Below are 24393 nucleotides of genomic sequence, written 5' to 3'. Positions count from 1 at the left end.
ATATGACTTTTGGAGGTAGCGCCAGGTTTTATTTAGGGGCGTCATAGCAACAGTACAAGAATGAGGTTACCAAATATTAACGAAATATTAACACATAGTTTCCAATTTAACTGGAAAGAGTACTGTTTGGGTTTGTATTTCTTGTGTAATCATCAGCCATGTTCTTGTTTAAATTATTTAAACAGGATGTATGGAGAGAAAGAGCGTTTGGCCTTGGCAGAACAAATACCATACATTAAAATCCAATAGATAGCAGTGAAGTGACAAAACAATTGTAGAAATACGACTTCATATCACAATTAACATTCATGAGTACCAGTTATCCTATAGGGCAGCCTACACATGGAACTCTTCTTTTAATCCAAATGGCAGTTGTCTTCTGTAAAACTCCACCAGAGATATCAAGAAACTAGAATTACTGCCTTGTGGTTGTATGCCTCTGCAAACTGGTCAAGTTGCAGATGCAGTTTAAATCCACGTCTGTGAAAATGTGGATGCTTCACACACATCTTCAACCCGGCAGCACAGAATATCTATACAATCAGCACAGTTTCAAGGTGGACACCCAAGATTAGTGTCACAAATTCAGTGCTTGACTAAATGTCTTTCCTTCTGTTCCTGAGATAAGAATACTAACCAGAAAAGTGGTTTTGCAGAAACACAGTGAAACTGACCTTTGATCTTTTAGATATTTATGTGAAATTTTGTCATAATGATTTATGAATTCTTGAATTAATATGGAGGAACATGTTTTGTGAGGTCACATTGTCATTGACCTTTGACCTTCCACCACAAAATTCTAATCAGTACATTCTTGAGTCCAAGTGGATGTTTGTGCCAAAATGATTACCTCAATTACCTCAAAGCCTTCTCAAGATATTGAATTCATGAGAATGAGACAGTTGCAAGGTCACAGTGATCTTGAACCCTGAATACCAAAACCAATCAGTTCATTTTTTAGTCCAAGTGGATGTTTTGGCAATTTTGAAGAATTTCCTTTTGCATCATGCAAAAAATGCTATGTATTTGAATTTGGTTTGGAAGAGCCCATTACATAAGATGAGTTATGAGGATACTGTGAAATGTTGGGCTACTACGAGTAACTGAGAACATTTTCCTTGAAATGCATTCTGTGTGTTGCATTTTTGTAACTTAGTGGCTTCAGCTTCCTCTTCTACTTTCCTCTTGGACTGTAAGCTGCCCACGGATGTAACATTTCTGAAGAACATATTTAAAGGTTCTGTATGCCACATTCAGAGCATTAATATAGCAGCAAAGCATTTGCTATGTAAAGATATAGTGGAATAAAGGCATCCTGAGCAGAGAATAAAATCATGCTTTCTCTGTGTGTGCTTCACTGCGGTCATACATTATTTATAGCTGATATCGGGACTGTGTCATCACGGAAATGTAGCGCCAACCCTCTGGTTCCCAGCTCTGTGAGCACTCTTGCTCTTTTTAGTGTTGTTTATTGAATTAACACCATTTGCTGCTAGCTAATGGCTCAGCCACCTCCATGTTGAGAACTATGTGCAAACAGTCTCGTCCCAGACTCTGAATCATTGACAGGATATGCTCTGAATGTTGCAAACAGCTCCTTTAAACGGTAACGTCTGCATTTTTCAGCTTGGACCCAAATGTTCCCATGTTTTTGTGTCTAAGTAACTAATGAAAACAACACATTTTTGAAACTGGTCCAATATTGAGTGAGAACCCTGCAGTCAGCAGCCACAAAACTGGCTGCAATGTAACTACCCAAGGCTTTTGTGCACTATTAATTTAAGTCCACTAAAAGTGCTTGTTTTTGCCACCAACAGGCTCTGATTGTGTTCTTAATCCCCCTTTTCTACAAAAATTTGCATGTTTAAGTGGGTTTTTTTAAATGCTGGAACACCCACTTAAAATAGGCCATAGACTCATTTGCCATTGTAGACCAGACTAGATGAGTATGCCTTCCTTTTATTTATTTATTTTTTTGGTGTGTCACCTTCCATATCACAAACGGGCAAGAAAACAAGTTACTTCTTTTTTATATCTTTTACTTATTCAGTCACTCCCTAAATCTCAATGTTGACTAATTTGGAATGATGTTTGAGTGCTGGTTGGATGGAGATAGACGGTTATTTGTGGCAGCTCGTCACTGAATCTCGCCAGCAAAGGGGTTAAAATTTGCGTGTCCATTTGGCTGTCGAATTTTCATTACTGCTGATTGGAGCTGACTGGAGCTGGTACCCGGAAATGACATGACTACTGCAGAGTCATTTGTCTTGGGTGTGAATGCCAGTCATAACCTTTCCCATTAAATGCAAAAGCCAGATGTTAGCGGGTGTTATAGGATTTTTTGTGAGAAATGGGCTTCCATTATGGAAAGGATACCGACACAGATGGACCTTTTTGTTAAAGAGTAAGATCCTTTTTGTTTAATCAGAAACAGCCCCAAAATCACGATCTCCATACCCGCTAGATGCCATTTAAATAAACAGTAATTTTAGTGTGTATAGAGGCAGCGTATTTTCACATCTAACTGGGTGAATTAAGAGTTTATTTTGTAAACCAGTGTTGGTGATTGTTGGATCAACGGAAAGACAAACAAAAATGGCCTTTGTGAGTTTTATTTTGTTTCTCTTGACTCCGATGGGTGTGGCGATGGTGATTCCGGAGCTGTTTCTGGTTAAACAAAGAGGATCTTAATCTTGAACAAAAAGGTCTTTCTCTGTAGAGATCCTTTCCATAATGTTGTCAGACATTCAGAATAACAATCTGAGCCTGTCAGTTGCAAAAACAAGTACATTTAGTGGATGTAAATTGACATTGCACAAATGCCCCACGTGGTAAAATTGCAGCTTGTTTTGTGGCTGCAGCCCCCTCACTCAATACTGGACCAGTTTAAAAAACTGTTCCCATTCATTACTTAGACACAAAAACATGGGAAAGTAGGGTCCAGGTTGAAAAATGCTGAAGTTATCCTTTAAGTGGACTAATGTACAGTGGACAGAAAACATTTGGAATTTAGTATCTAACAACTGTGTCTATTTTAAGTCTCTTGAAACCAATAAGAGCTTTTTGGTTGTGTGGACATGTTTGCCTTATGTAAAGCACTGTCTGGATAACAGAACAGGAAAGACTGATAAGTGTTTTTCTTACGAAAACATTTTCAATAAGTTGTATAAATTCCGGATTTCTCTCCATTGTACAGCCTTGACCCACAAGGATTAATCTGAGGAGTTGTACTCCTGTGTTGATAACCGCCCGACACACAGAGATACTGAAACTATTTTTTCTTTGTTAAGTAGTTCCCAAGAACCAAAACATTGTGAGTGCACGTCAGGCATGTCTCATCTGGCCACTGTGACTCACTATTACCAGAAGGCAGCCTCCCCATTTCCTGCATTGAAATCCACATGGATTTCGCAATCATTATGCGCTCAAGCAGCAAATGGATTTCCAAAGCATGTATCACTGGCCTTACTTTCAAAGGGAGTGCTCCTTCAGAGAGTAACTTGACACTATGATTTTTTCTGTTTGATTCTTAGCCTTCAAATTAAATTTATTTCCTATGTAAGAGCCTTAACAACCAGTCGGACTTCCTCATGTAAGTATTTTGATTCATCCTTATAAAAAAGCCTTGGGAATATGCTCTTTAATAAAGTATATATTATTTTGACACTAAATAAACTGACATTTATTTCCACAGGTATCAAGTGTAATCAGTGGATGTTTAATTTTATGAGGACAGTGCGAAATCCATGAAGCCAAGCTGACCTTACGGAAATAACAACAATTGGCCACAAATGGTCATTGTAAGGGGAATTACGATGATCACATGGATATTACTGGTCTCATTGTTCTGGAGGAGCATACAAATGGCCATGGATGGAAATGGCCAAGACAATGGTGAGTGTGTTTTCCTGTTACTTCTAATAGGCTGCAGGTATCAGAAAAACAATTGGCATATATTTTTATAAAGCATTTAAGTTATTTCTTATTTATTTTTAAGAAATTTGAGGGTTTTTTTCTTAGAGTCTGCAGTGGGTACGTTTTAGGGTTGGGAATCACCACATGATCCAAGATACAATATTATCAGGATACTATGTCACAATACGATAATATTGTGATTTTAAATGTGTTGCTATATGCTGTGTATTTGTCACAGTGGGCACTTTTCACCTGCCATACACTTTTCTGTCTGCCTGTGCCTCATTTTTACTCCATGTAGCCTATAAATACAGGTCATTACCAGCTGTCACTGGCTTCTGGAGTGCTGCAATTGGATTCAAAGCACACTTGTTATAGTATTGTGATAAAATATATTGCAAGTTATTACCTTTTTTCAGCTGTAAATACTGAAAGGAAAACTTTGTCAACATCTGTTTTATCTAATAAGATAAAGTTTTAAGTCCTTTCATCTGACTTAAGGAAATTTTATTGTAGCAAAATGTATTTAGTGGACAGAAAAGGATTTTATTATTCTAGTAGGCTACCAAAAGTTTACTTTGTATTTGTAATATTAATAATTTATATCATAAAAAATCGACATGAGTTTGTGTATTGATATGATATTGCCACGCAAAAATATCGGGGTACTATGCTGTATCTTTTTTCTTTTCTTTCCCCCCACCCCTAGTACTTTTACTTTTAATATGTTAAGTGCATGTTTCTGATTATACTTACCAACTTTTACAGTAACATTGTTAATGCAGGACTTTTACTTGTCACTGAGTATGTTCAGTGTGGTGTTAGTGCTTTTTACTTAAGTTAAGGATCTGAATACCTTCTCTGCCACGATCCTTTAAAATGTACTATGTTCCTTTTCTTCAGGTGTCATGCATTGTGGACCTCAGAATCTGACAGTTCGCAGCTCTAGCCAGATGATCCACGTGACATGGAAAGTCGAGCCTTCATGCTCTGCAGTACAGGATGAGCTGATCTATGAGCTGGTGGTTCTGATAGCAGACGAGCAAGTACATTATGTAAGGATGCATTCACACCTACCTGTTTGGTTCAGTTAAAACAAACTCAGGTGCTTTTGTACAGTTAGTAAAGTTTGTCTGGGCTGGTATGACAGTTGTCAATCGAACCCTGATGGGGACCAAACAACCGAACCGAGACCACTGAAAAAGGTGGGTCTCGGTCCACTTCCAAATTGACTTGGGTACTGTTTGTTTGTGGTGTTAAAGGAAACAAAGCAACCACAGGATTTTATGATAGCAGACGTGATTTTAGCATGATTTCAACAACTAAATCAATAATAAATCCATCTGCTGATTGTGAAATCTATCCGCAATCTCATGACTGATCCTGACAAATGCCACATATATCCCATAAACTGTTTCTGCTAATGCATAAATATAACCATGGTAACACACTTGCCAATAAGTAAGGATAATTTCCCAGATTAAAAAACTCTTAAAACTGCCATTGTAGTATACGACTCCGTGTACTTTGTCAGTTCATTAAGTCCATTAAAAAGTGTGTGACAGTGATCCCACAGTATTAAGCCCCAAATCATTATTGTACAAGATGCCTTTTTTTCCATCCTGTCTCTGTGTTAGTCATTGTTCATAACATGCCGTTGATTTGCAGTTTAATAACAGCCTAATAATAATGCTTACAATCAGTTATTTCTCAACATATCAACATAAACACTTCAGAAGCATAAACTTCTGTCCGCCACCAGAATTTGATTTCCTCAGTGGTTCCTGATGATGCACTGGTAATGCAGGATGACAAACACCAAAACTGTCCCATCAGTTACCTGTCAGTCAGTAGATCTTCATGTTTACTCCTCTTGTTTCATTTGCAAAAAGTCATTGTGAACAGGAGCCAAACCAAAACTAAAATGCAACAAAGTATCAGAGGACTAAAGGAACCCAACTGCAGATGTCAAAGACTCTTAGGGTGCTCTCAGACCTAGAGTTTGCTTGCTTTGGTCCTACAGGGACTAATTTTGGTACAAAGTTACATAATTGCCTAGAGTTATTTGTGTTCTCACGGCAGCATTTACAAGCGGACAAGATAAAATGCCTTGCGTGAGAAAGCTGATTGGTCAGAATTTCCATGGAAAAATCCAGTAAGAAAACAAAATGTTGAAGAGGAGTACACTTGCAAGATAAATGCAACACTTTCTAAGGTTACAATGAAGGGACAACTACGTGGGTTGATATTAGCTCTGGTCATCGTGGACTATATTGCTGTCATTGATCATTTTAGGCAAACCATACAGTTTGAAAATGAGTTGCAGCTCCAACTAGAAAACAATGTTTTGATGCATTAGATTTGGATGTGCTAAATTTGCATTCAAAGGCAGTACAGGAGGAGGCGCACATTAATAATCTTCCGGGACTTTAACATGCTAATGCTTGATTAACCCAAACAATGCGTAATACGACTGCGTTGGTTTGGATCAAAGTTGGTACATGTTCTCACCACAAACAAATCGCACCAGGATGCATTTTTAACCGGAACAAGACCACCTCTTCATGAAGGTCTCCGTCCGGTTGTTTTGGTGCACACCTGAGTGCAATTGCTGTGTTCACACCTGCCCAAATAAACTGCACTAAGGGGAGAAACAAACTTAAGTTCAATTGAACCGAACCAAAAAGGATAGGTGTGAAACCACCCTTAGTGTTATTTTAATTTGTTTTGCACCAGTGTTGCTGTCTTCCATAACTATAGCCACAGCTTCTGGACTAGCCAAAAGGACATATCTGTAATTTGATTTTGAAAATGTTTCAGGCTGAAGTTCCTGTGAAGCCCGAGCAGATAGAATCCACTCACTCTTGGAACTGGACGTCCTCTTTGGCATTGGAGTGTGCTTCAGTCAGGCTCAGGTCCCGATACAAAAACCATACAAGCCCATGGAAACAAGAACGGACCCTTCCTGGTTAATATTCAGCTTACTTAACTCCCTGTTTTGACCTTTAAAAACATTCAAACTACCATTACACATTTCACATATGACACTTCTGCTTGTTGTCCTTATCATGTCCATTATCATGTTTTTGCAGAGATGAACACCTCAAAAGAGCCACAGGTTTTTCCAAGGGACAGGAGGCTCAAGGTTGGCAGTAGTTTCACCTTCTGCTGTGTTCTGCCTGCGGGGGAAGATTTAAAAAAAATGTATCTGAATGGTGCTGATATGAAGCCTACTAAAATCAGCAATCAGATATTTGACCTGACTGTCCACCTGGATCAGGCATCAGGAGACAGCTGCACTAATGTGGAATGTAAAACAGTAACAAATATTGGTGGGGCTTGTGCTTACATTGGCTGTAAGTATGACCTATTTTGTGCAGAATTGGGGATTTTGGAGTCTTATATTTGTCTTGTTAATAAACACTGGGTTTTTTTCTTCACTCAGACCCACCTCAGGACAGTAACCTTCAGTGTGAAACCCGAAATCTGACATCGGTTGAATGTCACTGGACAGTAGGAAGAACATCCTCCAGCAAGATAGAGAAGGAAACAAAGTATCAGCTACTTGGGAGGTAGGCTATGATAAAGGTAAAACAGGTGTAACCACACGTGGAGTATGGAAGCAAACAAGGCTGTAAAGATTTGAATTTTATTGTAGAGTCACACACAGCGCACAGCTCAGCCCTTTGTAACCCCACTCTCTCTGTCTTTCTCTAGTGGACTGCAGATGAGACAAGAATTAGCTAACTAGCCACACCGCAGTCCCTCTGCCTTACTCCCCACCACCGTGGACTGCTTCACTGGGAGGAGAGAAGGCAAGAGACAAACCTTTGTCAAGAGACGAACCTTCGTTTGGCAGCTGTAGTTGCTCAAATCTGCCAGCACAAACCCCAGTGCTGGCTGATGGCCAGCAGGAATTCTAAGTCTAACCTGAGTAACAACAGCAACAGAAGTTGTGCTGATTCAGCGGGGAGTCAGGGCTATCTGGTCCCCAGAGCTAGGGTTTGAGCTGGTTGATTCGGGTTGGTGCAGCTGCTGACTTTATTCTTGTGACTCTTCTAGATTTACAAAATGTTATCAGACCAAATGGATTAAATGCTGATAGTGAAATGAGCCACTTTGTAGGGGTTGTGTCACTCAAAAAATATATCCCCTGATTAACAGATTTCTCCTTTCCAGTGTAAGTCAATGGGAAAAAGTATTTTTGGGCCACAGGGCATCATGTGACAGACCCCAGAAATCGCAGTACCACTATTTGTCCACTACAAAAATTGTCTAAGAGGATAAACACGAATAACAAATGGATGGATTTGGTGTTCAGTAGCTTACAATTTCTTTAATGTGTGGCCTTTGTTTGCCTCCATACTGGAGGTGTAGTCCTGGTTGCCTGTTTCTGCCATGGAAAAGAATTAAGCAAATTGTATGTATCAAAGGAAATGTTAGACTTTCCTGGCATTTGTATTTCAGTCCATGTAAGGATCCGTCGAAGGGGACATGCTCTAAAACAGAGCGAATAGATGTTGGTGAGAGAAACTGGACATTGACAGCAGAAAATGCGCTTGGGAAGGTGAATCTTTCAGACACTGCAGACCTGACTAAAAGAGGTATATCTTTATACAAATGAGTATTATTGTGTATGTGCTAAAATGCTAATTCAGTCACTGACATCTCTTTTAAATAATTCAATTCAGCTGACTGTAGTTATGTCTTTTGTTTCAGTGCACATGTTTGCTCCACAGGGAGTGACGGCTTCAGCCGTGAATGCCAGAAATGTCAGCCTGAAGTGGGAGTGGAACGTGCAACAGTACTATAATCTCAATATAACATGCCAAGTAAACATTAGCCATGTTGAAAAAAATACCATAGTGAGTTGACAAAAGAAAGGAGGGCAAGACAGTAGCAAAGTTTTTTTTAAAGTAAGTCCTTTTCTGAACTACACTAACATAATTTTTCTCTGTATTGTGTTACCAGAGTGAAATCTTTGGAGTTGGTCTTAATTTTGCAGTTTTAAATTACTTAATACCAAATTGGTCATATAATGTGAGAGTACGATGTGGAACAACACAGCATTTCTGGAAATGGAGTGACTGGAGCAAAAGTGTCAACTTCCACACAAGGGGTGATGGTAAGTAATAACAAAACGTAAAAACCTTGAAACTTTTAACCCATAATGGCAGTTTCATAGATAATGTTTACAAATCTGGTCATCATTGTTCCACAGTCCCAGATGCTCTTGATGTTTGGATGCAGATGAAGGACAACCAGATAATAGCCATCTGGAAAGTAAGTCAGACAAGTGGATACCACTTTCTAATAAGCTGCTCTTTATATAGGCTTTATGAATTAATGGCTTTATTTGTGGGTGGTGAATTATTTTATACCAGTGCTTAATAAATCAGTTATATGGTTGTGAAAAATCTGTCTGGCTCTCTGCTTACCCTCCTCCAGCAGGACGCTTGTCTTTTTAGCTCCTCAGGTAGCCTGCTTCAACTTCACCATTTGACCTCTGACCTTCTGGAAAAGTGCTGCAGAGCATTCAAACCTAAATCCATTTTCAATAACTTATTGATATTTACAGTTGAGGACTTAAAGGGGACCTATTATGCTCAATTTCAGGTTTATACTTGTATTTTGGATTTCTACTAGAACATGTTCAGATTTTTTGAAGTGGGGCTGTATAGGGTACTTTCCGTACACAGTATATTACATAGCTACAGTAGATTTCCGTCGACATGCCCCCGGTTTGGAGGAGCAGGCTGGAGTTTGACATGGAAGCTCAGCAATCTGCTGCTGTGGAATGTATCTTAGCCACCTAAAAAAGTCCCACCTAAAAAAAATCAATGTCAGTTTAAGTGTACTCCATATTAAGAGTATTTCCACTGCTTTATCTTAATGTCAGACAGTGATTTCCAACAGGAAAAGAAGCCATCATATTGAGCTCTTCAAAGCCAGACTCCATTGAGAAAAACAGTGATTTAACATCGCTGAACACAGGAGCCTTTGGTCTACCACTGCCTTGAACTGTTATTTTGTTTATTTTATTGTGTGACTTTGGCCTATAGAAGGGTTAATTCAGCTTCACCAAAGTCACACAATAACACAAACTAACCGACTCATCGAAGCAGCGGTAGACCAGCAGCTCCTGTGTTCAGTAAGCTAAAATTACTGTTTTTGTCAGTGGAGTCTTGCTTAAACTGATACTGTTCTTTTTTTTTTTTACATAGCTAGAGTGTGTTTTGTTGCTGACCCCCATCCACAGCACATTGCTTATTTTCAGTGTTGGACTTCATCCTGCCTCTCTAAACTAGAGGACATCTGCTGTGCATAAAACACTGACCATAGATAAGTTAAGTGTTTAATGTTAGTATCATGATTTGAGCTGTTGCAGAGTTTAACTCATCATCGTTAACATAACTTAAATGTAAATGCAAAGGTCGGCTGCTGACTCGTTTTGTTAACTGTAATGTTACTGTTAACATCTAACAGTTTAACGGTAGCAAAGTGGTAACTTGAACATTAACACGAGCAAGCAGCTGTGGCTGTCATGAGGTCAGAAGCTGGTAGCTCTGTGCTGTGTTTGTGTGTGTGCAGCCGTTTAATTGTCATTGCTGGTCATTGGAACATCAGGAGGGTCTTTTTCTTTACTCTCTAGGCTACTGTAGTTCAAAAACACCTTAAAATACATTTTTTGGGGAGTTTAGCTCTGTCATTGGCATAAACTACTTTTGTTGTTTGCTTGTTAGAAAGTTCTTATTAATGACTTACTAACATTTATAACTGCAGACGAGATGGCTGGTTAGAAAGTAAGGCACATTACCCTTTATTAATGACTTGTTTAACGACTAATTAGCCTCAGGGATTTTTCACACCTTGTAATGAGTGTATTAAAACTAATCTGTAAAACATTAGTAAATGATGTATTAACCATTAATACAGCTATTAGTTACAACTTTATAAAGCATGCCTTATTGGAAAGCAAAGTTGATCTCCATTGGTGTGCTTTGGCAGGTAAGCTTAAGTCCTGTTACCTCTCTACAGATGCTGCTGGCCAACCAGAGTCATGGACAGATCCTAGACTATGAAGTGACCTGGGCAAAGGCGACGGAGAGAGAACGACAAAATAGAACCACAGTGGCTCACAACACCCATAGTGTTGCCCTCAGCGTGGACACCAGTGAAGACTATATCATCACAGTTACAGCTAGGAATATAAATGGCAGCTCAACGCCATCAACCATCACCATCCCCAGCCTCAATTCAGGTATGACGCTAACACAAATTAGTCTTATCCTGGCCATTGGAGGCACACCTGGCTGCCAATCAGCTCATCTCCTCTCCCAGTTTACCACACACCTAGCTGTAATTAGCTCATGAAACCTACAGTATCAACCCTAAAAAGCCGACGGGCTGCCAAAGGCCAGTGGTGTGCGACACACTACACCAACTAGGGTGACACACTCACCGATGGCTCAGCATTCACTAACAGCTGACCGTCAGTTTGGTGTGTCAGGGACTTTAAACTTAATCTGCCTCCTGGTTTGTGTTCTGCATTTGGGTCCACTTGCAACAACTCTTCACAGCATGGATAGATTACTGATGGATTACCTTGCCCAGGGGCCCATTGTCTCATAATATGCCCAAGCCTAGCGGGCATAGCATATGGTGGTTTGCAGTTGTAGTGAAGTAACATTTGTAACTGATGGGAGTGAAACATCCAGTTTATCAAGTGCAATATTTATTTATCACTGAGGCTGTGATTGGCAAAGCTATCTGTTTTTGTGAGTCATGTGTGTGGATTGTGTGTGACGTCACTCATGGCGCAATTTAAAAAGAATAGCTAAAGTGAGCGGCACAGTAATCAACATGAGTAAACAAGTTATCTAATACATTAAATGGTCAAACAGGAAAGCAGAAGCAAACTGAGGGAAAACCATACTGAGACAAACTCAAGCAGGATGCCAAGGGGCACTATTTGACTAAATATGGTATCTATAAACACAGATCCCTTCCAGCCCTCCACTTGGACATTACCAGCTGTCTTGTTCAGTTCAGTTCCAAAACTATTAATCCGTTAAAGCCCACTGACATTTCTCCTATGGTTGGGTGCAGGTTTAGTTTACATGTGGACCTAGGCTGAGAATGTGTTTCTGACTTAACGTTTTCTTTTATGTCATATAAATCTGAATGCCTAAAGTTATTTATGTTACTACTACTTCATATTACTGATATTACTGAGGTCTTCTGCTGAATTAGGCGTCAGTTTTCGATCAGTAGAACTCTGATTTAAAAATGCCTGAACTGCATTGACTAGCATTAAATGTTATGTTTATTTACTCTACATGCGGCTAAAATAATACTGCATTATGTTAAAGGTCCAGTGTGTAGGCTTTAGTGGGATATATTTGCAGAAATACAATATAAGAAGTATGTTTCTGTAGTTTATAATCACGTGAAAATAAGAATTGTTGTGTTTTCTTTCATAAGTGCTATATCGTAGGCAGCTGGACTTGCTTGCGTTTCTTGAAGACATTTTGCCTCTCATCCAAGAAGCTTCTTCAGTTCATTACCATGACCTGGATGACTGAGAATCTTCACCGACATGTGTTTTCTTTATTTTAGAATTAGCCAATATCTACATAAGGAGCAGGTCCTTGTCTATGGAGATCTCCATGTTGCAATGCATCAGTAGCCCAAAATGTTCTGCAGTAGCCCAGAATGGACAAACCAAACACTGGCTCTAAATAGGGCCATTCAAGTCGCTCACGTGTTAGCGTGGTTAGCAGCCACTCTGCGACAAGCGGGGTCCGAAAAACACTGATGTTTTAACATTAAACTGCTTTATTCAGTGTTTTTACTGATTTTGAATTATTTTATTTTAACTCTTTCGTAATACAAACACAAAAGACACAGTACCTGACATTGTTGCATGAAAAAACAAAACAGGACAGAGGATACATGGAGCAACCGAATACAGTCTGAGAAATTTCAGTCTGCAATATTGTCAGGGGTGCGAGAAACAAAAAACAAAAACAAATCAAACAAGCAAACAAAAGAACAGAACATTGCTGATTCGTTTATGAAGGATGGTGTTATATGTGTATTTTAATTTTAAGAATTTATTGTAATCAGCAGATAAGAGGGAGGATCTGTATGCTTCTTCCAGTACTGGAAGAATCTTTTCAATATCCCGAAGGCGTTCTCTCTTCTTACAAGATTCAAATGAGATAATATGGCCTCTAATCACGACCCTGAAGGCCTCCTACTGACTTAAATCACTGGGTCCATTTATTTTGGAGAGGAGGAGTTCTATGTGGATAATTCGGCTCTCAGTAAAAGCCTCTTGAATGCGTGGATCTAAAGTTATCATAGACAAAAGGTGAGCACACATTAGAAGGTGCTATGCCAACAGCCAATCTCCAACATGCTAAACAGTGTCACAGAAACCCTAATCTGTAACATGAAACAGCTTTATTTAGTGTTTTGACCAGTTTTATCACTGAATCTGTTTGTTTTGGAGAGGAAGAGATCTCTGTGGATAGTTAAGCTCCTGGTAAATAACCTCCTGAACAGTGAACAATACGGGAATTCTAACAGGGAGAAATTTGGTTGCAATCTGCAATCCTCACCACTTGGTTCCACTAAATCCCCCTAAATCTTATACACTGTTCTTTTAAATGTTCACCGCGTGAGTTAGTGTCTATATCTGAGTCATAAGAAATCATCTTTTAGAGGGAGTAGATCTTTACTGTAAGCAGTAAGCTACGTTAAATTTACCAAAACGTTAACAGAACAAGGCAAGCTAATTGCTAACGCAGTTGGCTAAAAAGGAAATCAACCAATGCTTTAACACTGTGATGAAGAAATCACCACAAGTTCAAAAATGAGTACAAATAAGTAACATTATCCAATCCCACCCCTTTTTCATACATTATAATTACTTTCTTTCTTAGGAACAGTGTGTAAGATTTAGGTGGATATACAGTAGCATGACAAGCATCGTGGTGAGGATTTCAGATTCCATCCAGCTGAAATGTGTCCTGGTTAGAATTCCTTCAGTGTTCATTGTTCAGGAGGTTTTGACCAAAACAGGTGATTTAAACCCACAAAACCACTGAATAATTTCACGTTGCAAATCAGTGTGTCTCTGATGCTGTTAGCATGTTTGAGACAGGCTGCTGACAGATGTTAAGGAGGTTTTAAGCATTAGATGAATTATCCAAGAGACCAGAGGTCTCTTCCTCCAAAAAAACAAAAACAAAACAAAAAAAACAGACCGGGAGATTTAAACAAAACACTGAATAAAACAGTTTCATGCTAAAAAAAAAAAAAAGTGTTTTTCCAAGGCTCTTGTCACGGAGGGGCTGCTGACTATGGTAGCCAACACAAAAATGCAAATGGCCCTATTTAGAGTCGGTGTTTGGTTTGTCCATTCTGGGCTACTGTAGAAACATAGCAATGGAAGTAGACCTGCTCTCTGAAGATAAAAATGGCTCATTCTAAAGTAACAAAAAATTGATGATTCTAAGTTTTCAGGTGATTATACACTAAACAAAACATACTAAATTTATACTAATACTAATTTATTTAATATCCTCCTAAATCCTACATACTGGACCTGTATATACACTGCCTGGCCAAAAAAAAAGTCACCACCAAAAAAAAAGGTCATACACTCTAATATTTCGTTGGACCGCCTTTAGCTTTGATTACGGCATGCATTCGCTGTGGCATTGTTTCGATAAGCTTCTGCAATGTCACAAGATTTATTTCCATCCAGTGTTGCATTAATTTTTCACCAAGATCTTGCATTGATGATGGTAGAGTCTGACCGCTGCGCAAAGCCTTCTCCAGCACATCCCAAAGATTCTCAATGGGGTTAAGGTCTGGACTCTGTGGTGGCCAATCCATGTGTGAAAATGATGTCTCATGCTCCCTGAGCCAGTCTTTCACAATTTGAGCCCGATGAATCCTGGCATTGTCATCTTGTAATATGCCCGTGCCATCAGGGAAGAAAAAATCCATTGATGGAATAACCTGGTCATTCAGTATATTCAGGTAGTCAGCTGACCTCATTCTTTGAGCACATACTGTTGCTGAACCTAGACCTGACCAACTGCAGCAACCCCAGATCATAACACTGCCCCCACAGGCTTGTACAGTAGGCACTAGGCATGATGGGTGCATCACTTCATCTGCCTCTCTTCTTACCCTGATGCGCCCATCACTCTGGAACAGGGTAAATCTGGACTCATCAGTCCACATGACCTTCTTCCATTGCTCCAGAGTCCAATCTTTATGCTCCCTAGCAAATTGAAGCCTTTTTTTCCGGTTAGCCTCACTGATTAGTGGTTTTCTTAAGGCTACACAGCTGTTCAGTCCCAATCCCTTGAGTTCCCTTCACATTGTGCGTGTGGAAATGCTCTTACTTTCACTATTAAACATAGCCCTGAGTTCTACTGTTGTTTTTCTTCACGATCATTGAGGATTTTTTTCCGGCCACATTTCTTCCTCGAAGACGATGGGTCCCCACTATCCTTCCAGTTTTTAATAATGCGTTGGACAGTTCTTAACCCAATTTTAGTAGTTTCTGCAATCTCCTTAGATGTTTTCTCTGCTTGATGCATGCCAATGATTTGACCCTTCTCAAACAGACTAACATCTTTTCCACGACCACGGGATGTGTCTTTCGACATGGTTGTTTAGGAAATGAGAAGCAACTCATTGCACCAGTTGGGGTTAAATAACTTGTTGCCAGCTGAAAGATAATCGCCCATGCAGTAATTATCCAATAGGAGGCTCGTACCTATTTGCTTAGTTAAATCCAGGTGGCGACTTTTTTTTTGGTCAGGCAGTGTATTTGTTGTATTTATTGCTTTAGCATAATAGTGAACACAGCGAAAATGCACAATACCTCAAAAATGGCAAATAGACTCACAATGCACTTAGGTTACAACAAGTTTCGTTAATCTCTGCTACAAATAACAGCCAATTAATTGCAACTATGTCAAAACTAACTTTGAAAGAATTTCATTTTCAGACAGAACAAGAGTGAACACCTCTCGGATCATTGGCAGCAATGGTAGCTTCAACCTGTCCTGGTCTGCCAGTCCTGTAGCCAGCTGTGGCTACATAGTGGACTGGTGTCCTACGTTAGGGCACTGCATTGTGGAGTGGCTGAAAGTGTCTCCCAGTGAGAGCAACGCCATTGTATTTTCAAGTTAGTCTTATTCTACAAAATAGTTTTCTATGTGACATTACATTTCCCTATGTTACAATACAGTACATCTCATCTCTTATGTCTTTGCCAAAGAAAACTTCAAGGACGGAGTGAGATACTCATTGTCCATATATGCCTGCACCCCGGGAGCCCCTGTGCTACTAGACAGAAGAGAGGGCTATGTCCACGAAAAAAGTAAGTTTCAATTGTTTGACTTTTCTGTGGAGCCCTATTTGCTTAATATATGTGTCAGTGCCATAAAATCACACTTTTTTCAATAGTGTTTCATACGATTTCACAGGAATACAAGATGGCCTGTTTAAAATGCTTGAGGGAAAACAGCAGGATTCCGATTTTGTGGTATCCTGGGACCCTGTATCTCTGAGAGAGCAGACTGCTTTTATCCAAGGCTATGTCCTGTATTATACAGACAACAACAAAGTCATCAATTTCAGCACAGGTATTGTGACACACCTTTATTTTCTGGTGACAGACTAGAGAACCAGAAAAACATACAGGACTTATTATTTTTATTCTGTAGACACCTTCACAGATATTAGAACACATTTACATGTCAGATAAACTGTTACTAACCTTCATATCAATGTCCCTACTGTTGCAGCAACTATCTACTTTCCTTATTTTGCATTTATAAGCAGTATATTGAAATGAAATGGTTTCTAACATGCAATAATGTAGTTATAAGCAGATATAAGCATTTATTCATTTCAGTAACTATAACTCCTCCTTTTAACACCCATAAGTGGACACTGCTGTAAAACCAGATATTGAATGACAACACAGTAAAAATTGTAGAATTAAAGCCGTAGTTGGTAACGTTTATGTTAAATAAATTTCTGTCATATTAGCTGAAACTGTCACTATATCCTGACAGTAGTACGTGACACAGATAATCTGTAAAAACTAGAATAACCGGATGTACTCACGGTTGTATGCCTCCAAAATCACTTCACATACATCTTCCCCCGACAGCTCAGAAGATCTGTACAATCAGCACAGTTTCAAGATGGACACCCGAGATTAGAGTCACCAATTCAGTATCTGACCAAATGGCTTCCCTTCTGTTCCCAAGATATGACATTAAGTAATGGCCTCAAAAGTATTTTTGCAGAACATTATGATATCACAGTAAAGTTTACATTTGAACTTTTGGAAATAAAATGTCATCACTTCATCATTTTATCCTATTAGACCTTAATTATTTAGATACATATGGCCAAAAATGTGTTTTGTGAGGTCACAGTGACCTTGCCCTTTGACCCTCAACCAACAAATTCTAATCAGTTCATTCTTCAGTCCAAGTGGACATTTGTGCCAAATTTGAAGAAATTTCCTCAAGGCATTCTTGAGATCTTACATTCAGGAGAATGAGATGGTCAAGGGCACAGTGACCTTGACCTTTGATCTATGACCACCAAAATCCAATACGTTCATCACTAAGTCCAAGTTGACGTTTGTGCAAAAACTGAACAAATTCAGTCACTGCTCATGAGCTGTGGTCAAACTGTCCAACTAGGCAGCGCTGATCAAATATGAACCAAGAGTCTGTTACAACATTGCTTATTTCTCACCTCAAATGCTGATGAGCTGAACAGGGTAGGAGAAACACTTGTAACGTGGAACTGCTATAGTCAGTGACTTTACCGTTTCAAATCACCTTGTCTGTTTTTCGGAGGAAGAGACCTCTGTAGATAATTCGGTTCCCACTAAAAACCTCCTGAACTATGAACACTGAGGGAATTCTGGTTCTAGTTTCTGCTAGTTGCAATCTGCAGTCCTCATCGCCAGATGCCTTTAAATCCCCCTAAATCTTACACACTGGGTCTTAACTAACTGAAAAAGCACTCTATAGTGTTTAATTTGGACCTTGGGGGTTGTTCAGGGTAGTTTAGTTGTAATGACGATCTCTTGTGCCTGGTTTAGATGATCCTGCGGCCACCAGCCTAACAGCAAGAGGCCTTAAGAATGGTACCTACACATTCACAGTGAAGGCAAAGACAGCTGTTGGAGAATGTGGTGATACACCCATTACTTCCACCTTGAATTCTCCGAGTATGTTGCTTCCTGTCTCTTCTAGACCACTATCCTTGTGAACAAATCAGTTTTCTTTAGTAAAACTATGCTAACACATATCAATCAGGCATTTGTTACTTTATTTGACTTACTCCTGTTCCTAATCTGGGCTGTTTGTCTTAACTCTCCAGGTGATGGCTTGATCAGTGCAGTCGTCATTTCCCTGGTCACTGTTTTTGGTCTCCTTACCCTCCTCACTATCGTTTGCTTCAGACATTGGGCATGGTAAGCAAATCAGTACATTCATTTTCTGTGCAGTTTGCTCAGTTGCCTCTGATGGTTCCATTTGAATGAATGCATGTTGTTGCCTTACCTGTGTGATTTATTTTCATGCATTCTTACATCCAACAGTATCAAACAGAAGGTCTACCCTCCAATCCCAAAGCCAGTGCTGACATCACCGGTAGGTCCTCACAAGCAAATTTTTAAGGGGCATTCCACTAATTTTACACATGAAGATCAGCTTATTTGTCATAAGGGGTATTACTTTAATTGAGGACATTGCTGTGTAATGTCCTCTGTGGCTCTGCAAGGAGCTTTTTTAAAGTCTCAGAAAAACCCCTGATGATTCACAGTGATGAATAGTCAGTCATCAATATTATCTCAGACTGACTTGAAATTTTTGAAGGAAAGACTGTGTAAGAAACTTGGGGTGTAAAGTTTTAAATACGTAGGCATTTAAAAGGTAGGGATGGTCTAATGACAAATGCCACCGTGGGGCATTATGGGAAGCGTGGGATCCTGTGTTTTTGGTTCTTGACGATACAAGAGACATTAAGTCAGGATTCCTCTGCTTCTGATGCTTTGATTTTGAACGTTTTTAGCTATCTTAGCAGTGTGGCTCTGTAGATGACATTGCCAGTGTGTTGGTCCACCACTTTGGTTCAGACTAAAATATCTCAACAACTCTTAAATGGATTGCATTGAGATCTTGTACAAACATTTATGATCCTCAGAAGATAGATCATAATAACTTTGATGATCCCTTGATTTCTTTTTTTTCTTTTTTTTATCTTAGAGGTAGATATTTGTGGTTTTGAGTGAAATGACTCAACAACTACTGAATGGATTGCCATGGAATTTAACAAACACAGCCATGTCTCCTTCAGGATTAATTGTAATAATTTTGGTGATGTTTCCTCTGGCTTCATCATTAGGTTAATTTTTTCCCAATACTTAGGTTTATGATCAATACCCACAAAACCACCAGCTTCAGCTGCACTTTGTGTTTAGTGCTAATTAGCATGCAGACACCCTAAACCAAGATGATGAGCATGATAAACATTATACCTGCTAAACATCAGCATGTTAACATTGTCAATGTGAGGATGTCAGTATGCTTGTTGACATAGATATCATATACAGCAGATTCCTCGTTGACGGCTTCAGCCCGTTTCAGCGATGCATCAATGTCACCGCCATCTTGGGGAGGTCATGGCCAGCTGGCTAGTGCTGTTGTGTATGGAGATAAGTCTTCAGCAAACTTGGCGTGCTCACTCAAAAGTCTCAAAGTGTAATTGGGTGCCAGTCCAAAAAATTACAGCAAAGCAGAAAAACCCGACAGCACTCACTAATAAGTATAATACTTTTTAATATTTTGGATTGCACAGCAGCAGTCGAATGGACGCGTTTCAGCTCATAGCCGTTGATCAGCGTTAAATGGTTTGTGGGCGTGTGTCTCTTTTAACAGAAACCAGCTGGTTCTGATTAATATTAAAAACAATACAAATATGGATCGTTCATAAATGCAACCTCAGTGGTACATCAAATAGTCTAAATATAATAAAAAAAAATATAATAAAATAAATATAATTATAGAAAATCTTGAAGCACAAAATACAATATCAAAAGATAGACCAATACATATATATATATATATATATATATATATATATATATATATATATATATATACACATATATATATATAATTTTGGTCTATCTTTGATATTGTATTGTACTGTGTGCTTCAAGATTTTCCATCACTATTGACTATTCGATGTATCACTGAGGTTGCATTTATGAATGATCCATATTGGTATTGTATTGTTTTGTTAAAGGTATTTTTGGGCATTTTGCCTTTAATGGACAGGACAGCCAAGTGTGAAGGGGGGAGAGTGAGAGGGGATGACATGCAGCAAAGGGCCACAGGCTGGATTCGAACCCGGGCCGCTGCAGCAACAGCCTTGTACATGGGGTGCCTGCTCTATCCACTAAGTCACCGATGCCCCATTGTTTTTAATATTAATCTGAACCAGCAGGTTTCTGTTGAAAGGGACACACGCCCACAAACCATTTAACGCTGATCGACGGCTATGAGCTGAAACGTGTCCGTTCGACTGCTGCTGTGCAATCCAAAATATTAAAAAGTATTATACTTATTAGTGAGTGCTGTCAGGTTTTTCTGCTATGCTGTTATTTTTTGGACCAGCACCCAATTACACTTTGAGACTTTTGAGTGAGCACGCCAAGTTTGCTGAAGACTTATCTCGATACACAACAGTACTAGCCAGCTGGCTGTGACCTCCCCAAGATAGCGGCGCCGTTGACGCACAGTAGCCACAGGAATGAATCATCTATGATTATATATATCTATGCTTGTTGAAATTAGTATTTGGCTAGCATGGCTGTACACTCTCTTATCTTGACTGTGAGTCTTCCAAATTTATTGAAATGCTGTGCTAGCCCTACTACTCTTTAATATTCAATGAAAATAAAAGTTGGAGTTTCTTCTATGGAGCATTATAGAGGTTTTCATTTAAGAGGTTATTTGCATTTGCACACTCAAACCACCTATCTTTAAATTAATTTGAGGTCATTTTGTCTTTGTTTTTTTCTTTCCAGGGTAAATTTACATGTCCTCTTTATGTGGATCAGTATCACCACAGTGAAGAAGATATCGTGGACGTTGCGGAGCTGCACTGTAGTGAAGGAGCAACCGTAAATGGTTATATCAGCCAGGAGAACATGCCATTTGTTTTTGCACAAACTCCAAAGGGTTACTACAACCAGCCCCTGAAAAAGTCCACCCCACCACCCCTCCCCTTACCCACTACAGCCATCCCCTCTCAGTCAGTGTTACCATCTTCTCCCTTCAGAAGTTTATTTCCAAACCTGTCATACAACCTGACGATGCAGCCTGGAGATCAGCAGTCTTACTCAGGTCCTGAGCTCCAGGAGGGATCATCTTTAGAGATTAGCTCTGGCGGATACCAGCCTCAGGGTCACACAGAGATCTTCACTATGAACCAGACAGAAGAGGACCCAGGGAGCCCAATGTCCTGTGTCTCCACTTACATTTTGTTACCAAAGTCACCTTCCAGATAACTGCTGAATGTATAGCTTGTGTGAGATGTTATAAGTAGGGTAGCCAGAAAAAGGAACTTTAACGTGAACACATAACAGTGTTATTTTAAGCCTACTTTTAGCCATGCTAGGAGCATTGCTCTAGGGATGGCAATGTCTGTTTGTCCACTACTTTGGTCTCGACTGAAAGAGCTCAACAGCAAGTTGATGGGCTACTATAAATTCAAAAGCTAACGGACATTCAAGGCCCTTTACCTTTTACCAACGTAAAAAATACCTGCTGAACATCAACATGCTAGCTTTGTCATTGTGAACATGTTTATATGCTGATGTGACCATTTATCTCAAAGCACTGTCTCATAGACTCTTTGGTTATATCCAGAAGCATTTACTCAAAGGAAACTGGACTTGCTTTAGATTCTTCAAGTCATTAAGCCTTCTCATTCTTAGTTTCTGACTGACTAGTGGAGAGTCCCAGGCATTTAACCTCTGTGGAGTCATTTAAGGTGCCAGTATACTCCCTCAGAAGTACTTGTTGGATGGCTGAATAGCTTTGGAAACCCGCTGCCCATTCATTCTTGACACAACTGTTTCCATCACTTTTCATGTGATCAACTGGTACAACGTGATTTTGCCAAGTAGGACATGCTCCTGGATCAGCATCCCACATCCCATTTCAACATTGCAATCAACCAATCACAGCTCTCTGACATCATCAGTGTGCTGCTCCTGTGCCTCTTTCAAAATTTATTTGTGCTTTTTCAGAGCTAAGCTAGTTTTCGAAATTGACATTGACAAAAACCTTATGAGCTACTGCAGGGTTAGCGAGTTAGTTTGCTAACTAAGTTGGTTATGCTAACCAGTAAACTTGCCAATAGACTAGAATATTAGCGAGTTGCTAACAAGGCTATGCAAGATTACCAATAGGCTAAAATATTATTCAATAATATTATATAGGTTTATGTCATTTTGCAGTTGCAAAGACCTGCCAGGGACACATTCCCCCTCCTTTTTAATAGCCTATTCAAAACTATGTGTTTTGATCCAGGACCATCACTGCAATGTTGACCCTGGATAATCTGTTGATCCAGAACCATCATCTTCATCCAGCCTAATTTGTTTAATCCAGGAACATCATTGTCATGTTGATCCAAGATAACTTGTTTATGTTGATCCAGGACCATCACTACTAGGTTGATGTCGACATAAAAAAAAAAAAATCCAGAATCAGTGTGATGATGATGATGGTACTGGCTAAACCTAACCAAATTTATCCAGGATTAACATGGAAAAAAGGAGGGAAACTGCAGGAATTTGCAACAAAAAATGCTATTATCCTACTCTTTGTTACTGAACAATAATTTAGTCTATTGGCAAGCTTACTTGCTATAGCCAACCTAGATGGCAAGCGAACTCACTAACCCCGCAGCAGCTTACAAGGTTTTTGTTCAGTGTTACTGAGAATTTTGTTCAACTATATTAACTTCAATTTAGAAAACTAGCTTAGCTCTGAAGAGGTGCAAAGAATCTTTGAAATAAGCACAGGAGCAGCACACTGATGATGTCAGAGGGCTGTGATTGGTTGATTTCAATGTTGGTCCAGGAACGCAATGTGGGATGTTGATCCAGGAGCTTGTCCTGCTTGGCAAAATCACGTCTTACTGATGAACTGAATGTCTTTCAGAACAGCTATAAACCCTTTTGATTTCAGATGCAGTTGGACAACACATCATACAAACTACTTCTTCTCTAGTTCAACATGGCCCTTACACATTGAAAAACGACTACATGTTGAATTCACGTATAGGTGGTGCCCTTGCCTGTCACATGAGCTGTTAGAGTCACTTTGTTTAAGGTGTAAATGGGTGTTAAACTGCTTGGGAAGGAATGTCTCACATTGACCACCTCACATAAACTGAAGGCTTCCTTTGTTGGGTGGTGGTTATTCCAATTTGCCTCGCTCCTCTTTCAAACAATCTGTCTTCTCTTTCCAATACGTGTACATAGCTGTCCCCAAAGGAGTGTCCTATGTCCTTCAGATGTCAGTAGACTGCTTAGAGTTGGATCTAGAGGTTGAATTATCTCCCCAATATATAGGTCTGTGCACTTCTTATTGGAAATAATAAATGGACTTGCATTTGTACAGCGTCTCTCTAATCTTGCATCACTACATGTCACATTTTCACAAACATCCATACACTGGTGGCAGAGGTGCCACTCAGTTAACCATTCACACAATTTGGGGTTCAGTATTTTGCCCAAGGACATTTCTACGTATGGGCTAGATAAACTGGGGATCGAACTCCCAATCTTCTAATGTGTGGATGACCTGCTCTGTTTTTCGCTGTTGTGGTTAGTTGTTGGTCTTGTTTGAATTTCGAACTTGCGCAGTTTTAGGGCTTTTAACATCTTTAAGAAACTAAAGCAACTCCTCTGGGTGTACCATGACCTGGATGGCTTAGAATCTTCATAAACATACTGTTAGTCTTGTTGTTGATCACTGATAAAGTAGCATAACACCGTGAATTATATTGTATAATAAAACAGAATGAATCGATATATATGTTACAGAAATGCATTTAATTTGTCAACTGCTGTATGTCCTTATGTGATATGCACTGAATGTGAAACAAATAAAATAGGACAAACTATTCTGTCTTCATTTGGGGTATTGATCTCTCTCCTATGCTAAATATCAAATACATCACAAACCCTCTGTAACGCAACATCATATAGACATGCTACTGCCTAACAGTATGTTTTGCAGTAATAATTGTGAAACCCAAGTGGAGTAACATGCAGGAAATGTTTTCTTGTAATCGTGAGTCACAGCAGTCAGATGAGACATGTCTAACCTGCCC

General features: G+C 39.4%; 1 protein-coding gene across 1 annotated transcript; it reads left to right on the top strand.

Annotated features, from left to right (window-relative positions):
* The first annotated feature begins 3419 nt into the window (after positions 1 to 3419).
* Positions 3420 to 24183, top strand: LOC117269221 (leukemia inhibitory factor receptor-like). Its single transcript, XM_033646107.2, has 18 exons — positions 3420 to 3592; positions 3695 to 3894; positions 4819 to 4970; positions 6736 to 6883; positions 7008 to 7271; positions 7361 to 7487; positions 8383 to 8519; positions 8635 to 8780; positions 8887 to 9040; positions 9137 to 9198; positions 10954 to 11176; positions 15953 to 16132; positions 16226 to 16327; positions 16434 to 16592; positions 18077 to 18205; positions 18358 to 18451; positions 18578 to 18629; positions 21071 to 24183. Exons 2-18 carry the CDS (start codon positions 3792 to 3794, stop codon positions 21551 to 21553), a joined length of 2715 nt encoding a protein of 904 aa, XP_033501998.1. The 5' UTR covers positions 3420 to 3592; positions 3695 to 3791; the 3' UTR covers positions 21554 to 24183.
* Positions 24184 to 24393: the final 210 nt, after the last annotated feature.

The sequence above is a fragment of the Epinephelus lanceolatus genome, chromosome 19 (genome assembly GCF_041903045.1).
Source record: "Epinephelus lanceolatus isolate andai-2023 chromosome 19, ASM4190304v1, whole genome shotgun sequence".
NCBI classification, from domain to species: Eukaryota; Metazoa; Chordata; class Actinopteri; order Perciformes; family Serranidae; genus Epinephelus; species Epinephelus lanceolatus.
The sequence above is the reverse complement of the archived record's forward strand: the minus strand, read 5'-3'. Positions and strand labels throughout refer to the sequence as shown.

Bases quoted from the DNA above. Each gene is read 5' to 3' on its own strand.
- LOC117269221 (XM_033646107.2), top strand. From the start codon at position 3,792: ATGGTCATTGTAAGGGGAATTACGATGATCACATGGATATTACTGGTC. The intron at 16,133-16,225 runs GTTAGTCTTATT...TCTTTGCCAAAG, and splicing joins CAACGCCATTGTATTTTCAA to AAAACTTCAAGGACGGAGTG. The intron at 18,452-18,577 runs GTAAGCAAATCA...TACATCCAACAG, and splicing joins TGCTTCAGACATTGGGCATG to TATCAAACAGAAGGTCTACC.